The 22,815-nt window shown below is 43.4% G+C and overlaps 1 protein-coding gene across 2 annotated transcripts in view; it reads left to right on the top strand.

Moving 5' to 3' along the window:
* The window catches only part of COL17A1 (collagen type XVII alpha 1 chain), a 200,275-nt gene extending 178,702 nt beyond the window's left edge, over positions 1–21,573 (top strand). For both annotated transcript variants that reach the window (XM_069611740.1, XM_069611739.1), the window contains exons 50-57: positions 184–279; positions 2,556–2,702; positions 2,810–2,953; positions 5,760–6,005; positions 11,108–11,254; positions 12,182–12,253; positions 16,882–16,944; positions 18,949–21,573. In XM_069611740.1, the coding sequence (XP_069467841.1) occupies positions 184–279; positions 2,556–2,702; positions 2,810–2,953; positions 5,760–6,005; positions 11,108–11,254; positions 12,182–12,253; positions 16,882–16,944; positions 18,949–18,998 (965 nt within the window). In that variant the 3' untranslated portion in view covers positions 18,999–21,573. The remainder of the gene's footprint in view (positions 1–183; positions 280–2,555; positions 2,703–2,809; positions 2,954–5,759; positions 6,006–11,107; positions 11,255–12,181; positions 12,254–16,881; positions 16,945–18,948) is intronic.
* Positions 21,574–22,815: the final 1,242 nt, after the last annotated feature.

Genomic DNA, 22,815 nt, shown 5'->3' with positions numbered 1-22,815 from the left:
CCCCGACGCGATTCCGACGCGATTTCGGCAGCAGCCATACCGCCAATAGCGCCATGGTTACTGCCGAACTCGTAATGAGGGCCTCAGTGTTCTAGTACCTCCAGATGTATGTCCTACCTTTCCTCACTCTTAAAAGGTATTTTTTCTGAGGGAGTGCTTATCATTTTTCCTTTGTTTCCTAAGGTTCTCAAGTTGTTGCTGTTCCCGGTCCCCCTGGTCCTCCCGGTCCTCGCGGGCTGCCTGGATCTGCTTATGGTGACATCACCACTTTACTGAAAAGTAAGGAAGGGCTGATTGATATTCAACAAGTTTGGCTCAGGCATTAACACATTGATATACACATGATGCATAGACCTCAGTGTCTGTTGTGCCACAGGAAATGACCATATTTATTTTCCAATCAGCATGCTTTACATAAACCATACTGTCACTGATCAGAATCAGATTTGTATCTGGACACATTTAGGATGCCCTAAGTTGGACTAACTGGGCATGGTAGGGACCCACTCAACAAAGGGAAATGAATGTAACTGTGATGTTCGTGGTACACACGTTTGTGTTTCTAATCACCATCAACTTGGAACACTACAATGACTCGATAAATATCAGTCATTGTTTAGTTTGAAAAAGGCATCAAACTGTTTCATATTCATGTGATTTTTAACTGCACATTGACTGTTTTGCATAAAACTGCTGAAACATTACAAATCTCTGATGCCCTTAGCTGTCATTTCACAATGCAGAAGAGTTAGAGATGGAAAAGCTTTGACGTAATCATAACCACTGTCCGTTGATGTAGCAAGCCTACCATTCCATCGCATGCCATACCAATTCAGAAGTGTAAAAAACATAAGAAAGTTGGTCTTGGTCCCACCCCAAAAAGGTGCAGTCCTGTCTGAACTGCCAGTCCTTATTCATTCGACAGAAGACCACAAGCACACCCCAGACATGGGTTCTCCGAGGCAGGCAGGCAGGCATGCAGACATGGCCGATTCTTAAACAAAGCCCACATGTTATACCTAGACCACTAGTAATAAGTTGAACGGTCGGGTAGATGGATGATGGGAATGTAGAGCTGTTCACCTTGTTTTTGGAAAAAGTTGAAGAATGCCTTGCGACTACAGTTGACGATGTATAGCTCTCTCTTTTTTGAATATTGACATGGCGGGGCGGGTGTTGAGAAAAGGTCGTTTTCAACATATGGAAGACCACTGATCTTCATCGCATGAGATGACGGGGTGATAAAGTGTCAAGAAGGATCTTGTTTTAAAGGCCTATAGGCCAATAAAAAAATAAATTAAAAAAGAGCTGTTCACTTCCAGGGAAAATGGCCAGCGGAAGCTTAGGGTGGCAGTTTTCGCCTTGCCTCATTCTCATGCATGAACAATATTTTCCCCTAAACAGAAATCTCAGAGATGAAGGTCCTGGTTCAAAAGGAAATCGTTGGGCATGCATAAGCAAGATGGGCATCCTGGAGTTATACATAAGCAAGATGGGCTTCCTGGAGTTATACATAAGCAAGATGGGCATCCTGGAGTTATACATAAGCAAGATGGGCATCCTGGAGTTATACATAAGCAAGATGGACTTCCTGGAGTTATACATAAGCAAGATGGGCTTCCTGGAGTTATGCATAAGCTAAGCAAGATGGGCTTCCTGGAGTTATACATAAGCAAGATGGGCTTCCTGGAGTTATGCATAAGCTAAGCAAGATGGGCTTCCTGGAGTTATACATAAGCAAGATGGGCTTCCAGGAGTTATACATAAGCAAGATGGGTTTCCAGGAGTTATGCATAAGCTAAGCAAGATGGGCTCCCTGGAGTTATACATAAGCAAGATCAGCTTCCCAGAGTTTTACATCAGCAAGATGGGCTTCTTGGAGCTGTACATAAGCAAGATGGGCTTCTTGGAGCTGTACATAAGCAAGATGGGCTTCCTGGGGTTATACATAAGCAAGATAGGCTTCCTGGAGTTATACATAAGCAAGATGGGCTTCCTGGGGTTATACATAAGCAAGATGGGCTTCCTGGAGTTATACATAAGCAAGATAGGCTTCCTGGAGTTATACATAAGCAAGATGGGCTTCCTGGAGTTATACATAAGCAAGATGGGCTTCCTGGGGTTATACATAAGCAAGATGGGCTTCCTGGGGTTATACATAAGCAAGATGGGCTTCCTGGGGTTATACATAAGCAAGATGGGCTTCCTGGAGTTCTAGTGCGCGCGACTACTGTTAAGAGAATTTAGGAATGTTTGCTGGATCAGTGTCTGGGTATGACAAAGGGTGTATGATTAAAAGAGCAAGGATTGGACACGGTATGTTCAAAGATATTGTGGCCATATTCAGAGTGAAGGATTATTCGTGTTTACACTGGAATCTGTGTTACGAGGCAAAGACCGAGGGTAAAGGTTGATTAATAAAGTTCAGAACGCCAGATCGCAAAGTGAGAGGCTGCAGTTGATATCAAGGTACAAATGGGCTTCAGTCACTAAACCATGTTTAGAGAAATTAGCAATTTGTTAATTTTTTCGTTTGTTTAAATGTTCTCTTTCAGCTTCTGAATTTAGAGGCATCGTTGGACCACCGGGCCCACCAGGACCTCCCGGACGTCAAGGACAACCTGGACTTCCCGGCCCGCCAGGCGTCCCAGGATTTGCCCAGGCTAGCTTCGCCAAACAGGACATGGCCGCCTACCTTGAAAGTATGTATCCCTAGATGTCACAATCCCAAATTCATAGTTCTAAATGATGAAGTAGCGATGGATGAGTTTAATGGTCCTGTGTCCTTTTTCTTTACTTTTCCCCCCAGGTGTGGGATACGTGGCCGGAAGACCTGGTCCACCTGGACCTCCGGGACCGCAGGGACCTCCTGGAAACATAGGAGGCCTTGTCTCATACGCTGAGAACACCCAGGGCGACCGATTCAGGACGGAGCTGATTGAATATCTCACAAGTAAAGAAGCTTTCCACTCTCATTAGTTCTACTTCTTGACTAGTGTCATTGTATTTATCAGTAAACACTGGCAATGCTATCAAGGGTCATCAAGGGAAAGGTCATCCAAGTTCACGCCGTCCCCGCACAGCTTGTCTCGCTAGATGCCGTCCGTCCGTCGCCTCCCCGTCACCCTGCACAGCTGTACCCCTCCTCTGCATCCTACCTCTCGCTGTATATCTGTTCTGTTGTTACCTCTGAAAAGCGCTCCGTTATGCATCTGTACTGTTGTATACCTCTGTAAAGCGCTCCATGCTTCTCGAAGCCAGGCCCGCGCTCAACAGATAACATAATAATAACAGGCAACGGCAAAGCGCAGCCGCATCATGACCTATAACCCCACCTCCACAGGCCATCAAGAAAGGTTTAGCCCAAGAGAAAGCCTTTTTGATGGTGGCATTTTGCTAATCTTTACGTGGGCAGACACATGTTTTGTGTGGCATCGAGGATTGTTTGCCACTCATCCTTATCACAGCTGATGACATCAGTGGGAGTGCACAGCTGATGACATCAGTGGGAGTGCAGTGGGTACACCGTGCAGTCTCCGAGTGTCTACTGCATACAAGACCTATTGGGAGTTGTACTTTTGCTCGACTAACGGCCCACAATCTACACACAGACAGGTAGGCAGGCAGTGGTAGCCACTGACTGCCTAATGCATGCTGTAATGGCATTCCCCACTGATCGCGAGTGATGGCATCAGTAACTCACAGGACCCTGAGGGAAGGTTTGACTGTCGGGACATTTCTTTTAGGTGTTAAATATAGCATTCCTGTTAATACATTTTTCAATGAATTCCACTTTTTTTCGTATAGTGACAAGCAATGAAAAGGAACTTTGCCACATAGTGCAGCCCCCAGAGATAGAGTGTTCATGAACGCTGCAGACTGAATGAGCTGGCAAGCGCTGCACTCATCTGCAGATGGCAAGTCGAGCGCTCCCCCGCTGACGTCCACGCTATACATCTGCACCACACACCTTTTATGTCTTTTGTTGTTGCTCGACAGTAAATGTGTTCCAAATGCTACTGTGTGGCAAGTAGAGGAGGGGTCTGCAACCTGCAGCTCTCCCGATGTTTTCGACTACAACTCCCATCATCTCTCACCATTGATTATGATGGCTAGAGCTGTTGGGAATTGTAGTGCAAAACATCTGCAGAGATAAAGGTTGCAGGCCCCTGATATAGAGGAACATATGCGAGCTTTTTCCATGTCATGCTTTAATTTTGGCACATACGTGTGTTCTTATTGGCCGGTAGGAGAGATAAAAGAATGGACAAGTTAGCAGGATTAGCACTTTTTTCTGGCACATGTATGCCAGGGGTATCATCGGTAAAATATACCTTTTGTTATCTAAGTTCTTGTCACATTAAGGCAATTTAGAACAACAATTTCTGATTACAAATGTGTCATTCTGACAGGTGCTATAAAAGCTTTATAACCAAGTGTGCATTGCAGCCACTTGAATTATAGGCAATACAGCATCCCAGTGCACAGCCCAGATTTAAAGATCTTGTCTCCAGGTTACTCTGCTGGGACATGTCACACCTGTTAAAACGATACCAATTGTCCCTTCAATTTGATTCAGACCTATTGCCCTGCTGAAGTTAATTGTCCATAAGACTCATTGCAATCCAACGTGGTGTGTTTCTTTCTGAGCGTAAACCTTAGCACGCGGGACTATCTGTTGCTGCGCACTCAGAGTATACCTTGTGGTGCTAACGCCAATAGATGTTCTTGTGTTGCGCTGTGCAGTACGTTTTGTAGCATAAATGCTAGGAGAAGGTGATTGGGTTGACTTTTCCTTTGTACAAGTAATAATAGGTTTTTTTGTTTAAAAAACTAAGGGTAAAGACTAGTAGAAGGATGATATAAATGGTATTAGCACCCAGGGGAGCGGGGGAGGGGGGGAGCATCAAATCAGGCTCCTTGGATCGCAAGAGCTGAAACGCCCGCAATCCATGGAACATGTTGGCTGCTTCCCCGCCTCGCAGCGGTATCTTGCCCCTCACTCTCCCTTCCCTTAAGTGTTTTCTTTACTTCTCTCCCCACATTCATCTTTTATTTCCGCAGAGGCAGGAAGCCCACGTCCCTGTTGCTGCTCCTGCCGTGCACTCTCCAGGTCACAGCGGAAATGAAAGAGCGGCTCAGTAAGGAGCCCCGCCTTCCATTTCTGTGGCAGCCATCTTAGTACAGTATTTTGTTTGAATGAATGGGACACAGCATGGTGTCCCGTTCACTAAAAGAAAATGCACCGGGCTCAGCAGCCTAGGTTACTGCCGGATTGGCAACCTGGAGTGCTAATAGCGTTAATACCCTCTTCAGCGTGCCAGATCGGGTGTTACTGGTAAAGGATCCTTCTTAAATGCCCTTGCTTTGCTCAGGCCTTTAACACCGAATCTGGCTCGCTGGATCGGTTGTTACCGCTATATTGTAAGGTTTTCCATTCTTTAAAAAGTGTAATGTTAGAACTATATGAATGGGGAAAATGTCTACCCCTAGACAAGGCACAACCATTGGCTTTGCAGTCCTTGTTTATTTCTTTTCTGCACTCCCACAGTCAATAGTCTACCATAATTCACACATCCCATGAACTAAGCCGATTAGAAAAAGGTTTCATTGAATATGATTTGTTTGTTATGCGTCATCAGGAGAAGAGCATTTTCTTGAGTGTCATTGATGTTCCTCAATTATGGTCTTGTTGGGGCAGGATACTTGTGTAAGAATATTTTTAGCACAAATGTATATCTATGGTCCTTTTTACACAGGCGACAACATTCGAAGGTACATTGCAGGACCACCAGGCCCCCCCGGGCCCCCTGGACCACGAGGACTCAAAGGCGATAGCGGCATCCTCTCTTCATCAGATTCTTCATCTTCCTGGTTGTCATCCTCATTGTCAGGCTCTTCCTCTTCCTCCTCACTGTCCTCTTCATCCTCATCCTCGTCCTCATCCTCATCGCTTTCAGCAGAATATCAAAGGCTGTTATCTCACGTGGTGGACCAGATTAATAGTAAGTACGAGGCCTGCGAGTGACACTGAACACTTTCAAGTCAACATTGCAGTCACATGATAAGCCTGGAATTTGTGACCCACCGAACAGTACAATCCAGTTGGGATTTCAGATTGCATTACAAACATGCAAATAACCTCTAATGAAATATAGAGAATGCATCTAATTCTCATCCATATTCATTACAGATATCCAGAAAACCTAAATTGATTTTTACGGTTTCACGGTTAACAGCCCTAACCACATTAGATAGCAAGGTCCATGACATACTTGACCACATTTTACAGCTGATGTTATATTAGCACCCTTTTGTGGAGGGGCCAGCCAATTAGGTGGCTAGGAACGCAGGCTTGAACCGCTGGTACATGCCCGCACTCCAAGGCGCCTGACGACCGACTCCCCCCACTGCCATCTTCCCCCCACCCCCTCTACTTACCTTATTTCGGCAGCGGTGGGTGCTGCCGCAACATCCGCTACCTCTCTTTGCCTCACGCAGGCCGCCATGGAAAGGGAAGAGGGGCTCCGTATGGAGCCATGCCATCCATTTCCATGGTGGCCATCTTGGAAAAGGATTTTCCTTCCTACAGCGGGACACCACGTGCGTCCCGTTGTAGAAAGGAAAATCCCTTTTTTTTTTTTAGCACCCCAGGTTACCGCTTTGGCAACCAGGGGTGCTTATGGCACTCATCCTCCTCCTCCATTCCAGCCACTGGAATGGAGGATAACGGCCAGAGCACTCGTTCTCCACCCTAGCTTCACTTGGGCTGATAACTTTGGTTGCCGGGCCGTTATCTCCAGTTCCAGCCTCTGGTACGGGGGATGACCACCACAGTAGACTCTGCTGCCAGGCTACAGGAATGAAGGAAAAGACGTAGCAATCTGTTAGTCTTTTCTTTGGTGCGGTATAATGGTAAGATGTCACCAAGAAGCTGACAATGCTGCTGCCATCAATCAATGCCACCAATGGTCATAGGGCGTTCTCTCAGCCACTCATTGTGATCAAAGAGTGGCATGTGTACAAACCAATTAAAAAATACCAATAAGGTCCGGCTAATTTCACAAAAGACCACATAGAACAGCATCACAAATTGAAATTGATACCAAATAGCAACCACAACCATCAGGCATTGGGGCGGGGTTTCTTAATGCCTTATAACAGTTGTTTCAGGTTGTTTGATGTCCTGGATCCCAGGGTTTTCAGCATGATGTCTAGGGTGAATCTGCACTGCTTCGAAGAAAGCCATTAAAATAAAACCAGTGGCACGATGGATCTTAGACACTCAAAAGTCAGAAGTCAAATGCAATGTGATCGACCAAAGAGAATTACATAATCACTTGGCGGTCTGAAAACCCGTAGCTTAAGTAGAACAACGTGTAGATGTTTGTGTAGCACTTCATCAACTAATCATGGACGTCATTTAGGGGTTGCCAGGGGTCGCAGTTATCCCTTGCTACCCTTGTGGTCTCCCTTGCTACCCCTAAAAAAAGGAAGAAAAAAAAGTATTTTTTTAAAAAAAAAATGTTTTTTTTAATGCATCCTCCTGGCCGTGGCTCTTTGCTTCTGGAGTGGCTGCATTTCATGTTCTGGACTCCTAATAAAGAAAACGAAACAAAAAAGAACAGGGGTTGCACAGGTCTAACACTTAAAGCAGTGACCCTAAATAAGAAAGAATAGGAATACCAAATAATGTGTCTCTCTAGAGTTCTATACAATAATTGCTAGACTAATTAAAGGTTTATTTCAGGCACACTTCAGGGAGTGAGTCACTGATTTAGTCTGTTCTTTAACACCTCACCTCAGCCTTTCATCCTTCCGAGGTCGATAAATGAGTACCAACACAGTTTGGGTGATATTGTAAGTATATTTGTTCTATATAAAGTGCTTAAGCGTAAGTGCTATATAATAACACATCATTTTCATTTGGCCATGGACGTCTGCTTGCATTCATAGTAATTTGGTAATATGGGCCTATACACACTGATCTTAATGATACATATGGCGATCCATTCTTGTATGAAATTTATATCACATTATAGTAATACTATAATCATATTTTTCGTAGTGTACTTAGGAACTGTGCTATGTGATGCCAATTCCTGCTTTGTCAAGGGGTTAAAGGTTGTGTTCCATCGCTTCCCGCGATATCACTTTGGGGTGGAGTCAAATGACAACTTCCTGTGATGTCATCAGAGGTCAAGGGTTGTGTGATGTCACTTCCGCTACCTCTGGCATTTTGATGAAATGACGTCCCTGCAACTAATTCTCAGAGCCCTGTTGCAACATGTATCACCATTATCTGACTCAACAGTGCTGATAAGGATGTGCAGCTGAGTAGAGCCACCAGGTATTTGCATGAGATGAAGACTTCTCTGATGGTGTTCACTGTTTAAATCACTATACATGGCTTGAACTGTTTTTTCAGTTTGGACATTATAGCCTGAGCAGAAATACATAGGAAAGAACATGTAGCCTCGATAGAAATATTATCGGAAATCCACAGAGGTCATCTGAGGCACTGTCCCATCTTTGCCTTCAGAGGTAGCTGATCCATTCAGAATGTAGCCAATAGCTTGTGAAAGCAGGAGCACCCGTCGCATCTGTGGCACCCCGTAGAGTGTCCAAAAAAGGAACTGGAAATGAACATGTCATTATTTTCCCTGAACCTTTGTAACTTGACCTATTTCACTGTCAGCATTAAGCCACACAGTTACAGGGTAATATTATGGCGAGCCTCATCATACCAATACCCAGAAAAAAAATATCCAGAATCATTTAATATGTATCTAATATTTTATTGATACTAATCCCATATCTTCCACGGCCCCCTAATTTTCTTTTCTAAATACATTTTAATAGGTTAATCATTCCTGCTGGTTGGCCACTTTTAATGGTTTTTGCCATGTCTCCAACACAGTGATCTATTGTCAAGAATCCATGAGTTTAGGGTAGATTGCATTTTCTTTAGCTCATTGATTTTCAAGATTCACCTGCGTAATATCTCTGTCTTAAAGTGACATTCCAAAAGGGAAATTCTAAGATCCCTGTTATAATCTATCGCTAGATTAAACATTAAGTGCAACATTTACACTAAGTCAATTTACTACTGTTGGGGTATTTAAGATAATTGGTTGCTGGTCAGTATCAAGAGTTTAGAATGCGAAATCGTGTTCCGACAAATAGTCTTATGAATGCAAAGGCCATGGGGCTTTTCTTGCTTAATTATTATCACAATATAGATGTGAAGACTGCATTTCACTTGGTCATTCATATCCTAACGCACAATGCTTTATTTATTTATTTATTTACTGTCTTTCCTATAGTTGGTCGCCACCGGGATTGCAAGTACACTCATATATTAGCAAATGGGCTGGTTGTTGGTGCTTGGACTTGTAGAAATATTTTTTAAGTATCCCAAACAGGAAATTCTTCCAGATGTCGATTGCTGTTTCAATCGCCGGATAATCGGTGGATCTTACTGCTGCTGCTCCATTGCCAACTCCAATATGATACGAAAGAGAGAATCAGAAATTAATCTGATTCTAAGTGCGCTCACTTCCTGCTCTCCTTAAGGAGTTGCACATAGATTAAGATTAGGTTAAATATTCAGAATAATGATCTGTGTCTATATATATATATATATATGGTGGTATAGCCACTTTCCATTTTTTTTTTCAGAGGCATGAAGTATACCGGACTATTCAGTGCCAAAATCGGTCTATGCCGATTGACTACAATAATGAATATGATGATGACGATCTTTATGAACCATGCATAGTGCCTTGAAGCCCTGATGACAGACCACGTACGAAATGCATTGGCATAGACAGATTTTGGCACTGAATAGTCAGGCATACTTCATGCCTCGGAAATAGATTTCGGAAAGTGGCTATACCACCAAATATATTGTTTGACTCTGATCATTATTTGGAACATTTAACCTAAACTTTAATCTATGTGCAACTCCGTAAGGAGAGCCGGAAGTGAGCGCACTTAGAATCAGATTAATTTCCGATTCTCTCTTGCGTTCAGTATTAATGACCCTGTGCCAAGGTTTCAGGGTGCACTCCAATACTTTATTTTTCTACATACTTTGAATCCGGAAAAGTACATCTGTGCCCACCCTTAATCTCCTGCAACTCCAATCCGATGCCTTTCATCTTCCTCAACTAGTCTACTGGATTCTACTATAGGCGGGGGGGGGGGGGGGGTAGTCCAGTTGGTATATAAAAACAGGACTATGCCCTTATTTGATCAATTTCTGTATTATAGACTCTCAACCAATCCATATTGAATTTGTCCTTCCTGGTCAAGTTTAACCACAGAATATTCTTATTCTCACCTGGTTCTTGGGCCACAATGAGCAGCAGGAAGGGGGCTGATATCCATTTGATCATCCAGGGCATCATATAGGGGTGGCTGCAATAGCAAATGGCTTCTCTACCTTGCAATCTCACTTATGACATTACGAGTTTGACAGTAAATCACCGTTGAACCCAGCGATTTACTGCCAAAACCATTTACTGTCACCGACACTTGGTCCTGTGGCATTACACTGGGATTACGAGTAGTCATATGGCGATTTATTTCCCCATTTTTGGAATCCACAGGGCTCCATGAGGATATTTGAGGGAATTTCTGCAAGCATTAATTCTGTGCATTAAATCAGCTGGTTATTGCAGGTAAAGCAGAGGCTTCATCCACAGCTTTTTTCTGGAGGTAAATCCTCCACTTTAACGCCACACTCAGAATTCGGCAGTGCAGTAAAAGTGGCGGTAATCCCAAAGTGGAATTACCACCACTTTTCTACCACTCCACAACGCTCGGAATGAGGCCCATTATGCAATATGCCTGATATCACACCTAAACGTGTGTGATGTTGCGTGCTGTGATGTCACCTCAGGTGAAATGCTGCTCCTGGTGTTGACAGCTTATTCGTCCTGGTTTCTTGAAGGGAGTGTACGTAAACCTTACCTAAACACTCCCGCCAACCTAAATCGGTCCGCTTACTCAAGACTAGATATTTTTCAACTTACCAACATAATAATTAAATTGTCTTGCCTTCATAGAGGATAACGTTGATTTTAAATGCATTGCTTTTTAGATGGTGGCCTGATTCAAGATATAACCTACACTGTGGAGCGATCTGTGGGAAGACCAGGACCACGAGGACACCCCGGACCTCCTGGGATCAGCAGAGTATTTGCAACATACGGGAACGTGACAGAGGATCTAATGGAATTTTTCAGAGGTACGTGGCGGCCCCGTCGGCACAACAGAGAGCAGGCATGAGTTGAGATGTAGCTGAGGTGAAAGCAGCAGCTCTGGTTTAATGACTACAACCACTGAAGTCAGCAGACCTACAGGCTATGTGAACAATAAACGGGGGAGGGGAGAAGTAGGTGGCATTTAGAGTGGCATGCAGCAACTGATTGCCAGAGGAGGGGAGCCCTCATATGGTAAGACAAGACCTAGAGTTAATAGGATCTGATACTGCATATTCCCAAATTTCGTATGAAAACAATGCACTCTCCCCTTTTGGGAGAGTACGTCTGCCGCAGATATACACCTATGCGCGATAAAGCATTAAAATAAAATCTGATGGAACTATTTCTTCTCAATTACATTCTGAAAAGCTGGTTGCCTCACACTCTAAGAAAAATTTGATGTTATGCGATGGGGTGCTTGACACTGGCTGGATACAGGCAGGGGAACGAACCATCAGGCACATGACAAACATTGATTAACATGTGAATTTCCAGCAGACCAATTGCAAGTGTTTTCACAGGAAATAGTTCCAGTCTCTGTGTTTTTGGACATTAGAGCATCCACGCCCAGGGGGTGAAACAAAACAGGGACAATTGTGCTGGTTTAATAAAAATACTATCAACATTAGGCAGTACCAAGATGCATCTGGAAATGTTTCCTGTGCAGTTCAGAATATGCCCGAAAGCGAGTATTCCAGAAAATGGACCAGTAGAAACCATTTGGAAATGGACTACTGGAAATTCCACCAGGGTGAGTCTAGGTAGTCTTTGAAGAGCCATGGTTGCAAGGGTCTTTAACCTACCGTGGATCTCGAGAACAGAGTAGGTTGGGTCTTGAGGCCAGTATGTTATGAAGATTGCTGTATGTACATAGTCTGTTTACCATTGCTTTTGTCTCACTTTCTCAACAGCTCATGGTACAATTCAAGGACCCCCCGGAATCCCCGGTCACAAAGGAGATCGAGGCTACCCTGGTCCCAAAGGTGAGGACATTTTTGAGGTCTAAATGATTCGATGATTTTGAATTTATATTGCGCAAATCCATAGGAACCAAGCAGAGACCTGCATCCAGGCACAGATGTTCAATTTACAGAGCAACAGCGTAAGACATGAAACTATACAAAGACAAAAACTACTGGAACAGGTGAGTTTGCAACTTTTTTATGAAAAAGAGCCAGGGAAAATAACTTCCGAAGTTCAGTACGCAGTGCATTCCAAAGATGAGGACCTTTGATTGAAAAGAGGGAACAATCAACAAATGATGCCCATTCGAACAAAGACAGCGTGACAGATGATAGAGTCTGGTTTTGGAGACCAGATAACTAGGCGCCATGCCATGAATGCATTTGAACAGTAGGCAAAGAGTCCTGAACACGATACGTTGTTGGATCGGCAGCCAAAGTAACTTCTTGCAATGCAGTTTTGAAAGACTATGTATGATATGATATGGCATTAATAATGTTCCTATACACAAGTGTTTCAAGGCGCGACGAGGCAAGGGAGGGGTAACAGAGGGAAGACCGACAGCGATCCTGCTAGGCCAGGTGTCATTCAGATCACGCAAGAAGGGGGAAGAGGATAGTGCGAGGGGGAGGGAGGAAGTGCAGTACATGGGATAAAGAAAAATAACAATAAGTAAAGTACGGCCAGCTGGTGGCAAGTGCGAGAGTAAATACAGACATCCGGTGTCAAGTGCTGGTAGTGGGACTGTAGGGATACAGAGACAGTATGAATCTAACTGCAGCATTCTGGACAACTTGACGTCAATGTAACAGATTCACTGGAATCCCTGTAAAAGGGAATGCCACAATAGTCCGGTCTAGAATTGATCATTGTCCCCACAACTACAGGGTGATCTCATTCAGCAGTAAATGGCAAGACAGGTTTTAATAACCTAATTTGGTAATAGACAGATCTGACAGCTTTGGTAAGATGAGCATTGCAACTCAGAGATGCCTGCCATATTCAAACTACATGTTTTACCTTAAAAGAGAAAAAGGCTGGAACACCAGAAATGACAGGACAAGAGGTCATAGAAAGGAAGTCCGTCAATGGACTTTTTGGACCGAAGACAATGACCTCCGTTTTTAAAGGCATTACGTTGGAATTTATTTTCAAGCATTCCAACTTTTTATTGCATTACAATATGCCAGTATACGATTAATAGCTTCAGATGGCGACTTTAATCTGAAATACATGTGTGTGTCATCAGCATAGGAATGATAATTCAAATCAAACCTAGCAAAGATATCCATTAACGGCCGAATATAAGTGTTACATAGAATAGGGAAAAGGGACGACCCGAGGCACCGCACATAGACCGGAAGGGTTGTCGGAATAAAAAGTTCCCAATTTGACAACTTGTGTCCGATCTAATAGACGGATGTAATCCATCTCAATGAGTCCTCTGAGACCGTAGCAACCTCAGTAAGTCTAGATAGAAGCTGCCAGAAGTTGACCGTATGAAAGGCCGCTGACAGGTCAAGCATGACTATCATGCTCATGTCTCCGTCGTCAGCGGGATGTCGCCCCAAACAGCCACTAAGGCTGTCTCATTACCGTGTGCAACTCGAAACCCGGATTGAAAAATATTGTGGATGTGGTTCCCCTCCAGATAGCTCCGGAGCTGTGTGGTCATGGTTTTTTCCAGAATCTTTGATAAGGCCGGCATTGCGCGGTAGTTAGAAAGCACTTGATGATCTAGGGATGGTTTCTTTAATAAAGGGGTCCAAAAGAATTTCTTAAGATCTTGAGGCACACTTCCCCGAATCAAGAAAGCAAGAAAATCTTTAAGATGCGAAGCATGTTGTCGTGAAAGATTAGCTGGTATAAAATCATAGTCATCATTTATGGCTTTTAGTTTCTGAATCAAGATTTCAATGTCATCCATTTTCACTGGAATAAACGTGAAAATAAGGGGCGCTAAGGGAGACAAAGTCGAAGATTTAGACTTTTGTATGGAAGTTTTGGAACTTGGCAGTCTAGCAAATAGAATTGACCCTATTATTAAAAAAATCACTAAACTTGCTTGCTAGATAAAGAGATGGGTATACCCTGATAGAGACACATTCATGGGACGTGACATTTTTCTATAGTGCCAAAAAGCTCCTTGACCAATTTTTTGTAAGATTAATTTGTTTTTTGAAAAATGGTGATTTTGCCATTAAGATTCCTTTTTTATAAATAGCCAATGCTAGTCTAGCAGTCTGGCGATCATAGGGTCCCTTGTTTTAATCCAGGTCTTCTCTTCTTTACGGGAGTTTTGTTTCAGGCTTCTTCGAGAGTGTGAAAACCATGAGTTGTTTTTTTTTTTAGCTTGTTTTTTGGTTATCAAAGGCGCTTTCAAGTCACGACAACTCTTTAAGACATGGTAGTCTGATAATGCAAATAATTGTTGAGTGTTGCAGTGCAGTGGCTGTCACAGACCACCATATTTCCAACCCAGCGTTGGAATAAAGGAAAAAAGGAGTCACTAAATAAAAATAGAATACATGATCTTATTGAACAGAATGGAATAGCTTTTCAGGTGGGAGAATCACATACCCAAGCTATATCGTGACAGCTAGCTGCTGATGGCAACAGAATATTTTTTGAGAAAGAGCAGACCAATTGTTGCTGTTGAAAATGTGTTGCCGAAACAATCCTCTGCGTCTCACTGAATGCATGAATCCCTTCAAGTAGGTCTATAGGCATTCTGCTCAGCACAGTAGCAACTGGTAAAATAAAAAATGAAAGATTAAAATGGGCTTTTATATCACGCTTCTTGCCGGAGACCAACCTCTATGCGCAGGACCAGGATTCAAACTTCTAAGGCTCTGTATTGTCTTGCTAAGAAGCGCATTGCCCCTGAGCTATCCTCCCAGTACCTTTATGTCAAGCAATCTCAACCTAGTTACAACAGGTCCTAAGCGCACAAAGTGTGGTAGAAAAACTTGCCATAGCAGAGAGAAGCAGTTGAGACAGACTAGCACGCCTTCAGTGGTAGAACATAACTAAAAAGGCCAGGTACCACTGAGATGGACTAGTAAAACTAGTAAGGTGGAGCTCAATAGTTGTGGAGGTGGAACTGAATCTTCTTGAGCTAGAATAGAGCGCTCACTGAGTTTCTAAAAACCACAATTAAGATAACTAAAATGGGAAGGGAGGCAGCAAGTAAGATGGCTCTGATTTAAGGACCTCGACTCTGACATATGTGACAAGCCTGCAGTCACAGGTCGAACCCCATACTACTCCCGTCTTCCTTCCAAGGGCAGTATATTGAATCGGGTAAAAGCTATTTGCCGCACCAAAGAACAATTCATGTTTTGGTATGTGCTATCTAAATAGTAATAGCCTGGGATAAAACAGGGATCTTGCACAGAACATAACAAACTTGGGGGTAGGTCTGGACCAGGTGTTCAGACACGCGCTTCTCATCAGCTCTCAGGCGTCTATAGCTTCTAGTGTTTCTCAGCTTTAGGCGGAACAGCCATTTTGTTTCCTTCACGCAGGATTGACCAATGTAACGGTAAGCGAAGGTCACTGGACCGTGGCATATGCCTCAAGGAAGAAGATGCACACACTTTCTCCGATAGCATTGAACAGCTATTTACAGCAAATGCAGAAAAAACTGAAACATTGTGATATTTTGAATTATTCTAAGAAAGATCTACAAAAAACATTCCCAGGAAAAAGCACATGTAATCACCCACCCCCACCCCCCAACCAAAACAACCTGGAAATATTTGTGTGCAGAACAACATATGATTAAGACAGCTGGAATAGAAAAAAGACACATGGTTCAAGGTCAAGAAAGTTTCTCCCTCGGATTCTGTTTAGAGTTTCATGTATTTACATAAAGGACCTATCGACTTAAATTGGTGTTCTTCAGTGTATGAATATGCCACGGCGGGTGCACAAATCAAGCTTAATCCTCTCTTTCACAAAAGTCGAGGCTCTTATCCCCCCCCCTCCCCCAAACAGCCCCCAATGCCCCCTGAACAATGCTTCACATTGAAGGTATTGACTCCATACATGAAAGACAGGCAAGTTTTTGTCTGAAGGAGTCAATGTGAGCCTGTTTTCTTGTGAGAAAGTGGCAAGACAAACAAAAAACACATTAATTTGAGAAGATTTTGAAATCGCGTCTCTTTTGATTTTAGCCTCATAGTGTAAACCCGGAAGTGGTTTTTAGACAGTCCTTACATTTGAGTAATTGAGTGAGCAGCAGAAGGATGTGCTTCTGATCAGCTAATGAACACACCCACTTGTCCTGTGTATGACTCATGATGCTTCCCTACCAAGATTTGGTGCAGGAAACCCCGCAACGCTAGCCTACGACAGTGCAGCAACGAATCACCAGTGATGCTTCAGTCAATAGACAATGCGATTGGCTGTAAATCCTCTCCAAGATCCAATCCTGTTGGGCTTGGCGGTGCCCAGACAGCCACAGTCCTTTTCCACGCACCCTCAACTCACGTAACCTTTCCTCTCTGCATCCATTGGGAAAAGGACGTTGTTCTTTGTGGGGAGGGCTTGGGCTTGGGCTGGTCTTAAACCATCTTAAGTTTGAAATGAAGAATACAATATTTATATTTGCAATTATCCTGAACTGTTTTCATTGCCTCTACAGGTGACATAGGACCAAGGGGTGTCCAAGGACTGCAGGGATTACAGGGACCTAAAGGAGAGAAAGGTATGATCATGAAAGAAACACCACAAAATGGGTTTTACAAACTAATGTGAACCATGTGTACTGTCAGTCCGCTACACACACCAAAGGCATGCCTCTTCTCCCCAGCCCTAAGGTAGAGGTCTAATGTAATTAGTAGTGTTGATATTAACAGATCTTGATGAGAAGGGGACCCCTAATCTACCCACTCCAATGACTGCTCCACCATCGAAAACCGGACATGGTCCCTACTTTCGCTCCTACTATTTCTTCCTCCATATGGGCCTTACAGTGCATTTAATGCCTGGCTTAGCTGCAGCCACTTCTAGAAGACAGTGCCAATGTAATTTCATAATTATACCCATATGTTGCTCCTTAACAGCTCACTGCAGTCCCATACAATAAGCCATCCAAACCTAGCTTGCCCAAAGTCCTTAGCCATGTGACCCTAACTTTACATGGTGCCGCCATCTTGCCCTTACTGCAGATGGAGAATGTCGCACTTTATGCATTTAATAACAATTATAGTATTGTGACCTCTTGTTATAGGTGCATTCTTAATCTGAAAATGCTACCCTTGGCAGAACTTTTTTTTCCATGTTCTCTTCTTGCTTTGCATTTCATCAATAATAATTTTAAAAAAAAATGTTTTAAGTCGCCCTTCATGTAACATATGCTTGCAGCACTGCACTTTTCTGGGAGACTGCTGCTGGACTGTCTCAGTGCTGTCATCAGCCCTCTGGAAATCCGACCTTGGCAATGCCGGCCCACTCCACTGTATTTCTGCTGAAAAGTCACCACTCGTGCCCCTCTGCCCCCACTTGATCCCCCCACTCTGCCACTGTAAGCTTGCCAAATATTCAACTCTAATGTGTGGGGTCAAGCCTACATGACGGAAGAAGCCAGCTTCCTGTTTCCATCAGAGTCCTGCCCTGCCTTATTGCAAACATGAAAGCCCTAATGCAAGCCTGTAGTCTCCACACTACAATGATCCCTACCATGAGATGACTGTTTCAGGATGTGAATTATATGTCATTAACATAACATGTATACTGCTAACAATGTCATGCATTGCTCTAAAACCACTTGACTGCTCTCCTCTAGCTTGGGTCACTGTTAAATCACTGTAGTATTACTGACTGGAAAGCCAGTCATTATTGCTAATTATTGCCCTTCACATAACCTAAGGGCCTAAGCCGCAGGCAGTAACTCATTAAGTGTTGGGGGGTAATGTTTGAGACAATAATTAGAGTTATTGTCTAGCTTCAAAGTCCATAATACTTTTAGCATATTGCTCTTTTCAGCGCCGTCACCCCCTCTACCATCTCGCTAGTCTTTCCTTCCCCTTCAGCAGTCACTTCTCTATTGTGAGAGACGCTCCACAGAGGAACTGATTGGCTGTCTGGCACTCAACACATATAATAAATAACTGGAGGCCACCGCGCACAATGACACATGCACCCCTCTCATACCACTGACTTGTTGGGTTCAGATTTAATTTCATGTACATACAGGGCCCCGTTACAAGCATGTTGGTGTGGGTAAAAATGGCAGTAACTTCCTTAAACGTCACATTACTGTGCCACCGTACTACGCGTTGGGCAGTGAAGTGGAGAACTTACCGCCAGCAAAAAGCTGAAGGTGAGTCCGCCACCTTACCACCAAAAATCGGCAGATTTATGGCGCGATAATTCTGTCAGTGGTAAATCGGCCAAAAAACCCTAATGCAGTCCGGTGGACTCCAAAAATGGGGAATTACCAACATTTGGGAACCCGGCATTGAATTGGCTGGACCGAGTGGTGGTAACAGTAAGTGATTACGGCAGTAAATTGGCATAATTAACACCAATTCCTGCCAAACTTGGACTGAGGCCCATAGTCTTGCACACTACCGTCCATCTGCCATCCAACTGAAATCTACAGACTCGTGCTATCCAACAGACCCTTGAAACTGGGGGGGGCGCCAATCCAGAACCTTTATGCGCATTTCTTCCATGAATACATTCTTACAGTCTTATTCTTTTGTAGGTGAACAATTTTTTGTCGGGAAACGAAAAAGAAGAACCTCAGGCGTTTGATCCACGGCCAAGAGTCAGTATTTACCGACGTACCATTTCCGAAAAGACAGTTTACACCCTCCTAGTATTAGGCAGAAGCCTCTCGTGCTTCCCCCAAAGAACGGTTTGCACCCGGATCAGCCCTGCGTGCAGTTCAGCAGCACCAATGAGGAACGTTCGCAATGCCCTTGCCTGGTTTCTGTTGTGTCTCTTAATGTCTGTGCCTTGTACATAACCCTTGCCCTTTCACCAGGTCACCAATTGTGGGAATCTAGAGTGCCTAATAGTTTGACATGTATGTCTGATTTCTTTCTAGCAGTTTGTGGCTGTGCAATATGCGTGCTAACCATGTTAAATAAACACTAGGAGTACAATATATGCTGTAAAGAAAATAGCTAACACCTATTTAATTTGTTTAAGGACCTTTGGTTTTGAAAAAGGGGATTTTTATTGTTTTAAACGAAATCTACTTCAATTGGGTGGAGCATTGTGTCAAATGCTCTGCCTCTCATTTTCAAGAAACCCCCCCAAATTCCCGTGCAATTCCTGATCATGTGCAATACATTATTTTAATATAGATGTACTTATTAGTGCCAGACAAGTTATATTTTTATTTTATAAGAATATGCTCACATACTGGCAACAGTTATATCAGACATGTTGTTTAAGATTCGAATAAAAGAGTGAATTCACTCTGCATGAATATATCTGTATTCACACATGCATTCAAGGCAATCTGTACATTTTTCAACCCACTGTGGATGGATACATATTTCTGTTGTACTACTTAGTGTACATGTACACAATGGCGCCTAGCCTGTTAGCTTAATGGTGTGATTTGTGATCCAATTCTCGCTGATGCCAAATTCCAGTTGGCTAAAAGCCTCGACTGTCTATAAGGGCATTGATCCCAGCTTAAATTGGGGTGGGCTTTGAATTCACAGCGGTGTCTGGGTGACGCATAGGAGGACTGCTAGAACTTTGACAAAAGTACACATGGTCAGTTTTTCAAAAGAGCAGCAAAGCTTCATCTTAATGTAAATGCTTTCACTGTAAATGTACCAAACTCTTTCTAAATCGGCCTCAGATTTAAATTATGTACAGAATGACTCATCAGCTTTATAATACTATACACCACAAAACCAGCAGAGTAGTAGTGAGTGCAGAAATCTAGATGCTCCCTGCAAGTCCTGTTCCCCATCTGTATTTATTGTGATTCCACTGTGCGCCTTAAAGTCATTAAAGCATTTTTCCTGCTTAGCCATTAAGCACAGGCAAGGTTTCGGCAGCAGACAGGGGCATTTCGCCAGGGTCAATCCTCGAGTCAGGGCTCCAAGTATATGAGATGTCAGTAAACGCTGGGTAGTTTGGAATGCAAAACGTTGACTAGGATCGAGATGCGGTGTCACGGCTACACTATCAGCCATGGAACCGGGAGACGCGAGTGCCAAGTCGAGTGCTCCTACATGGAGAAAAGGTTATGGGTAAAGGACTAGGTCTTCTTGTGCATTACCTACCAAAACATGGGTGCAGTCAGAAACTGATCATGAAAAAAGGGTTCTATGTTCTTATATCACCAGGTTTTTTTTTCTGAAAAATTATTTGGGGTGTTTCCCCAGCCCCCTTCCCTATTATCTATTCCCCACACCCATTACCCCATATAACCCTTACACCTTCTGCACTACAGACAGAAGACGAGAGCAGTAGAACTGTAGAAGTGTGTTGACCAGGGAAGAGACTTTGCTCCAATTTTTACTATAAAGAAATTTAAAAAACAATTAACTTGTAAGTATACTTTGCTGCTACATCGTTTGATATCTCGCACGGCACTGCTCCCGTTTGCAGAGGTGGATGATCTAAGAATCGCCACTCTATCTCACGCAGCACGGTGAGATTCAAAGCCAACATGGCAACTGCCAGCCTCTCAAGAAGCTTGGAAACATACCCGGACCATTACTGTTCGTTTTTCAGAAAAACAAACTCAGTTTATGCAGGTAGTCCCACCACAAACAGAGTCCATTCATTCCAAGTTCACCTACCAACAATATTCATGTCGCCAACCCAACCTGTAACATGGCGTCTCAAAAGGTTAATAGCCGAGTTCTTACAAAAACGTACCCAAGTATCTCACCATGCAACATGGTCGTGTGGTGCCGACAACTGCATTTCAAGATAATAGGCAATTGTATATAATAGATCTGGTCACAAGTATCCAGGTTAATTGGTTAAACCCTAAGGTATCGCAGAAGAAAAGCTGATGCTTGTATCATATGTGGATCAGATTCATGGTACTCTGCTACGAGTCCGCAGTGCTTTGCGGGAAAGGTGGAGATAGGTGGGTAGACCAAAGATACTGCAAAGTAACCCTAATCAATTCTTGAACAGTTACTGGTTTGCGAGCATCATTGAACCTCAAGGGTAGGGGGGTGGGCATGCGCAACACCTCCACAGACTGTCACGGTTCTGAAAATGTACAGAGGGCCACGCCACAAACTCTCCAGTTGCTCCATTTTTTAAAATGATGTACCTACGAGCTGTGATTAATTGTTGTGTTTTGTTTCGCCGTTCCGTTTTTAATAAAATGTCCATAAAACAATATGCTTGTGTCTATTGACTTGTAGGAACCTGAACACTGCGGTTTGGGTGGAATGGAGTGTACTGTCTGGACGTGTTTGACTTTACATTGCTAGAGTAACCGTAATATACGCGGCTCAAAGCTACATAGGGGGTGATGTTAAAACAGGTAGTGTGGGAAACGGATGGCGGTGTAAAACCAAGGTGTAATGCTTTCACTCCTCCTTTTCTCACTACAGCCCGACACTGAGTGCACATGAGAAGGAGAAGGGTTATGGAGCAGAGTTTACCTCTCCACCGCGCTTTCCTCCTCTGTGTAGGGGCCCGAACAGCACGCAAGTGCTCGTTTTGGCGGTGCCCTGCATGCAAGTACATTTTTTTTTATAAAATGTCCCTTATGGAGCTTTCATCGTCCGTTTTGTGTGTGCACTGTGATCACGCCTCCATGAGATTTTCATGCCGATACAAAACAAACGGATTCCTATGGAATCTGCATCAAATTAGCACCTGCTAAAGAGCAGGCAGATTCCGTAGGAATGCATTAGTAAACATCATCGGCGAAGCGTAATTTGCAGGCGGGGTTAACATTTCATACAAGACGGAGAGTATAACTAAAGAGTAAAGGGGATTTCAACTGGTTTTACTGTTCAGTTTCCACCCCACCTTGTAAATGTTTAAGATTAGATGCAGGGAGCCAAACAGCAAGCAAGTGCTAACTTTGGCAGTCACCTGCATTCAAGTAACATTTTCTATAAAATGACCCATATAGTCTTGAACAGTGATGAACACAATGGAAAACCTTATTTCTTAAGTTCACTTTCAAAAACTTTAAGAGCACCAAGTTTCCAATTGTAAGTGGAAACAACAGTGACATCTACGATCAGCATCCTTCAACCAAATCACCATTAAACGGGCTAAGTACAAAAGGTTCAGGGTACTCGCCTCCATAGAAGGAAGGAGAAAGTGTGGAAAAAACTAACAGGATAAAGAAGGGATGGAAAGAAAAAAGAGAAGGAGGAAAGAAGGAAAAAAGAAAGCACTGGAGATTGAAGGACAGATGGAAACATAGAAGGTAATAGAGATAATGAAAAGAGCAAAAGAATGAAACAAGAAAGAGAAGAACAGTTGAGAAATACTGAAGGAAATAAGGAAAGCAACAACAAAGGAAGGAGCATAAGCAGAAAGGATAGAATGAAACAAGGAAGGAAAGAACATAAGCCAGAAAGAATTTAGTAATCGAGGGCAGAAGAGAGGGTCAAAGGAA

Source organism: Ambystoma mexicanum, chromosome 8 (genome assembly GCF_040938575.1).
Source record: "Ambystoma mexicanum isolate Mex_15411 chromosome 8, UKY_AmexF1_1, whole genome shotgun sequence".
In the NCBI taxonomy this organism is placed as follows: domain Eukaryota; kingdom Metazoa; phylum Chordata; class Amphibia; order Caudata; family Ambystomatidae; genus Ambystoma; species Ambystoma mexicanum.
The sequence above is the reverse complement of the archived record's forward strand: the minus strand, read 5'-3'. Positions and strand labels throughout refer to the sequence as shown.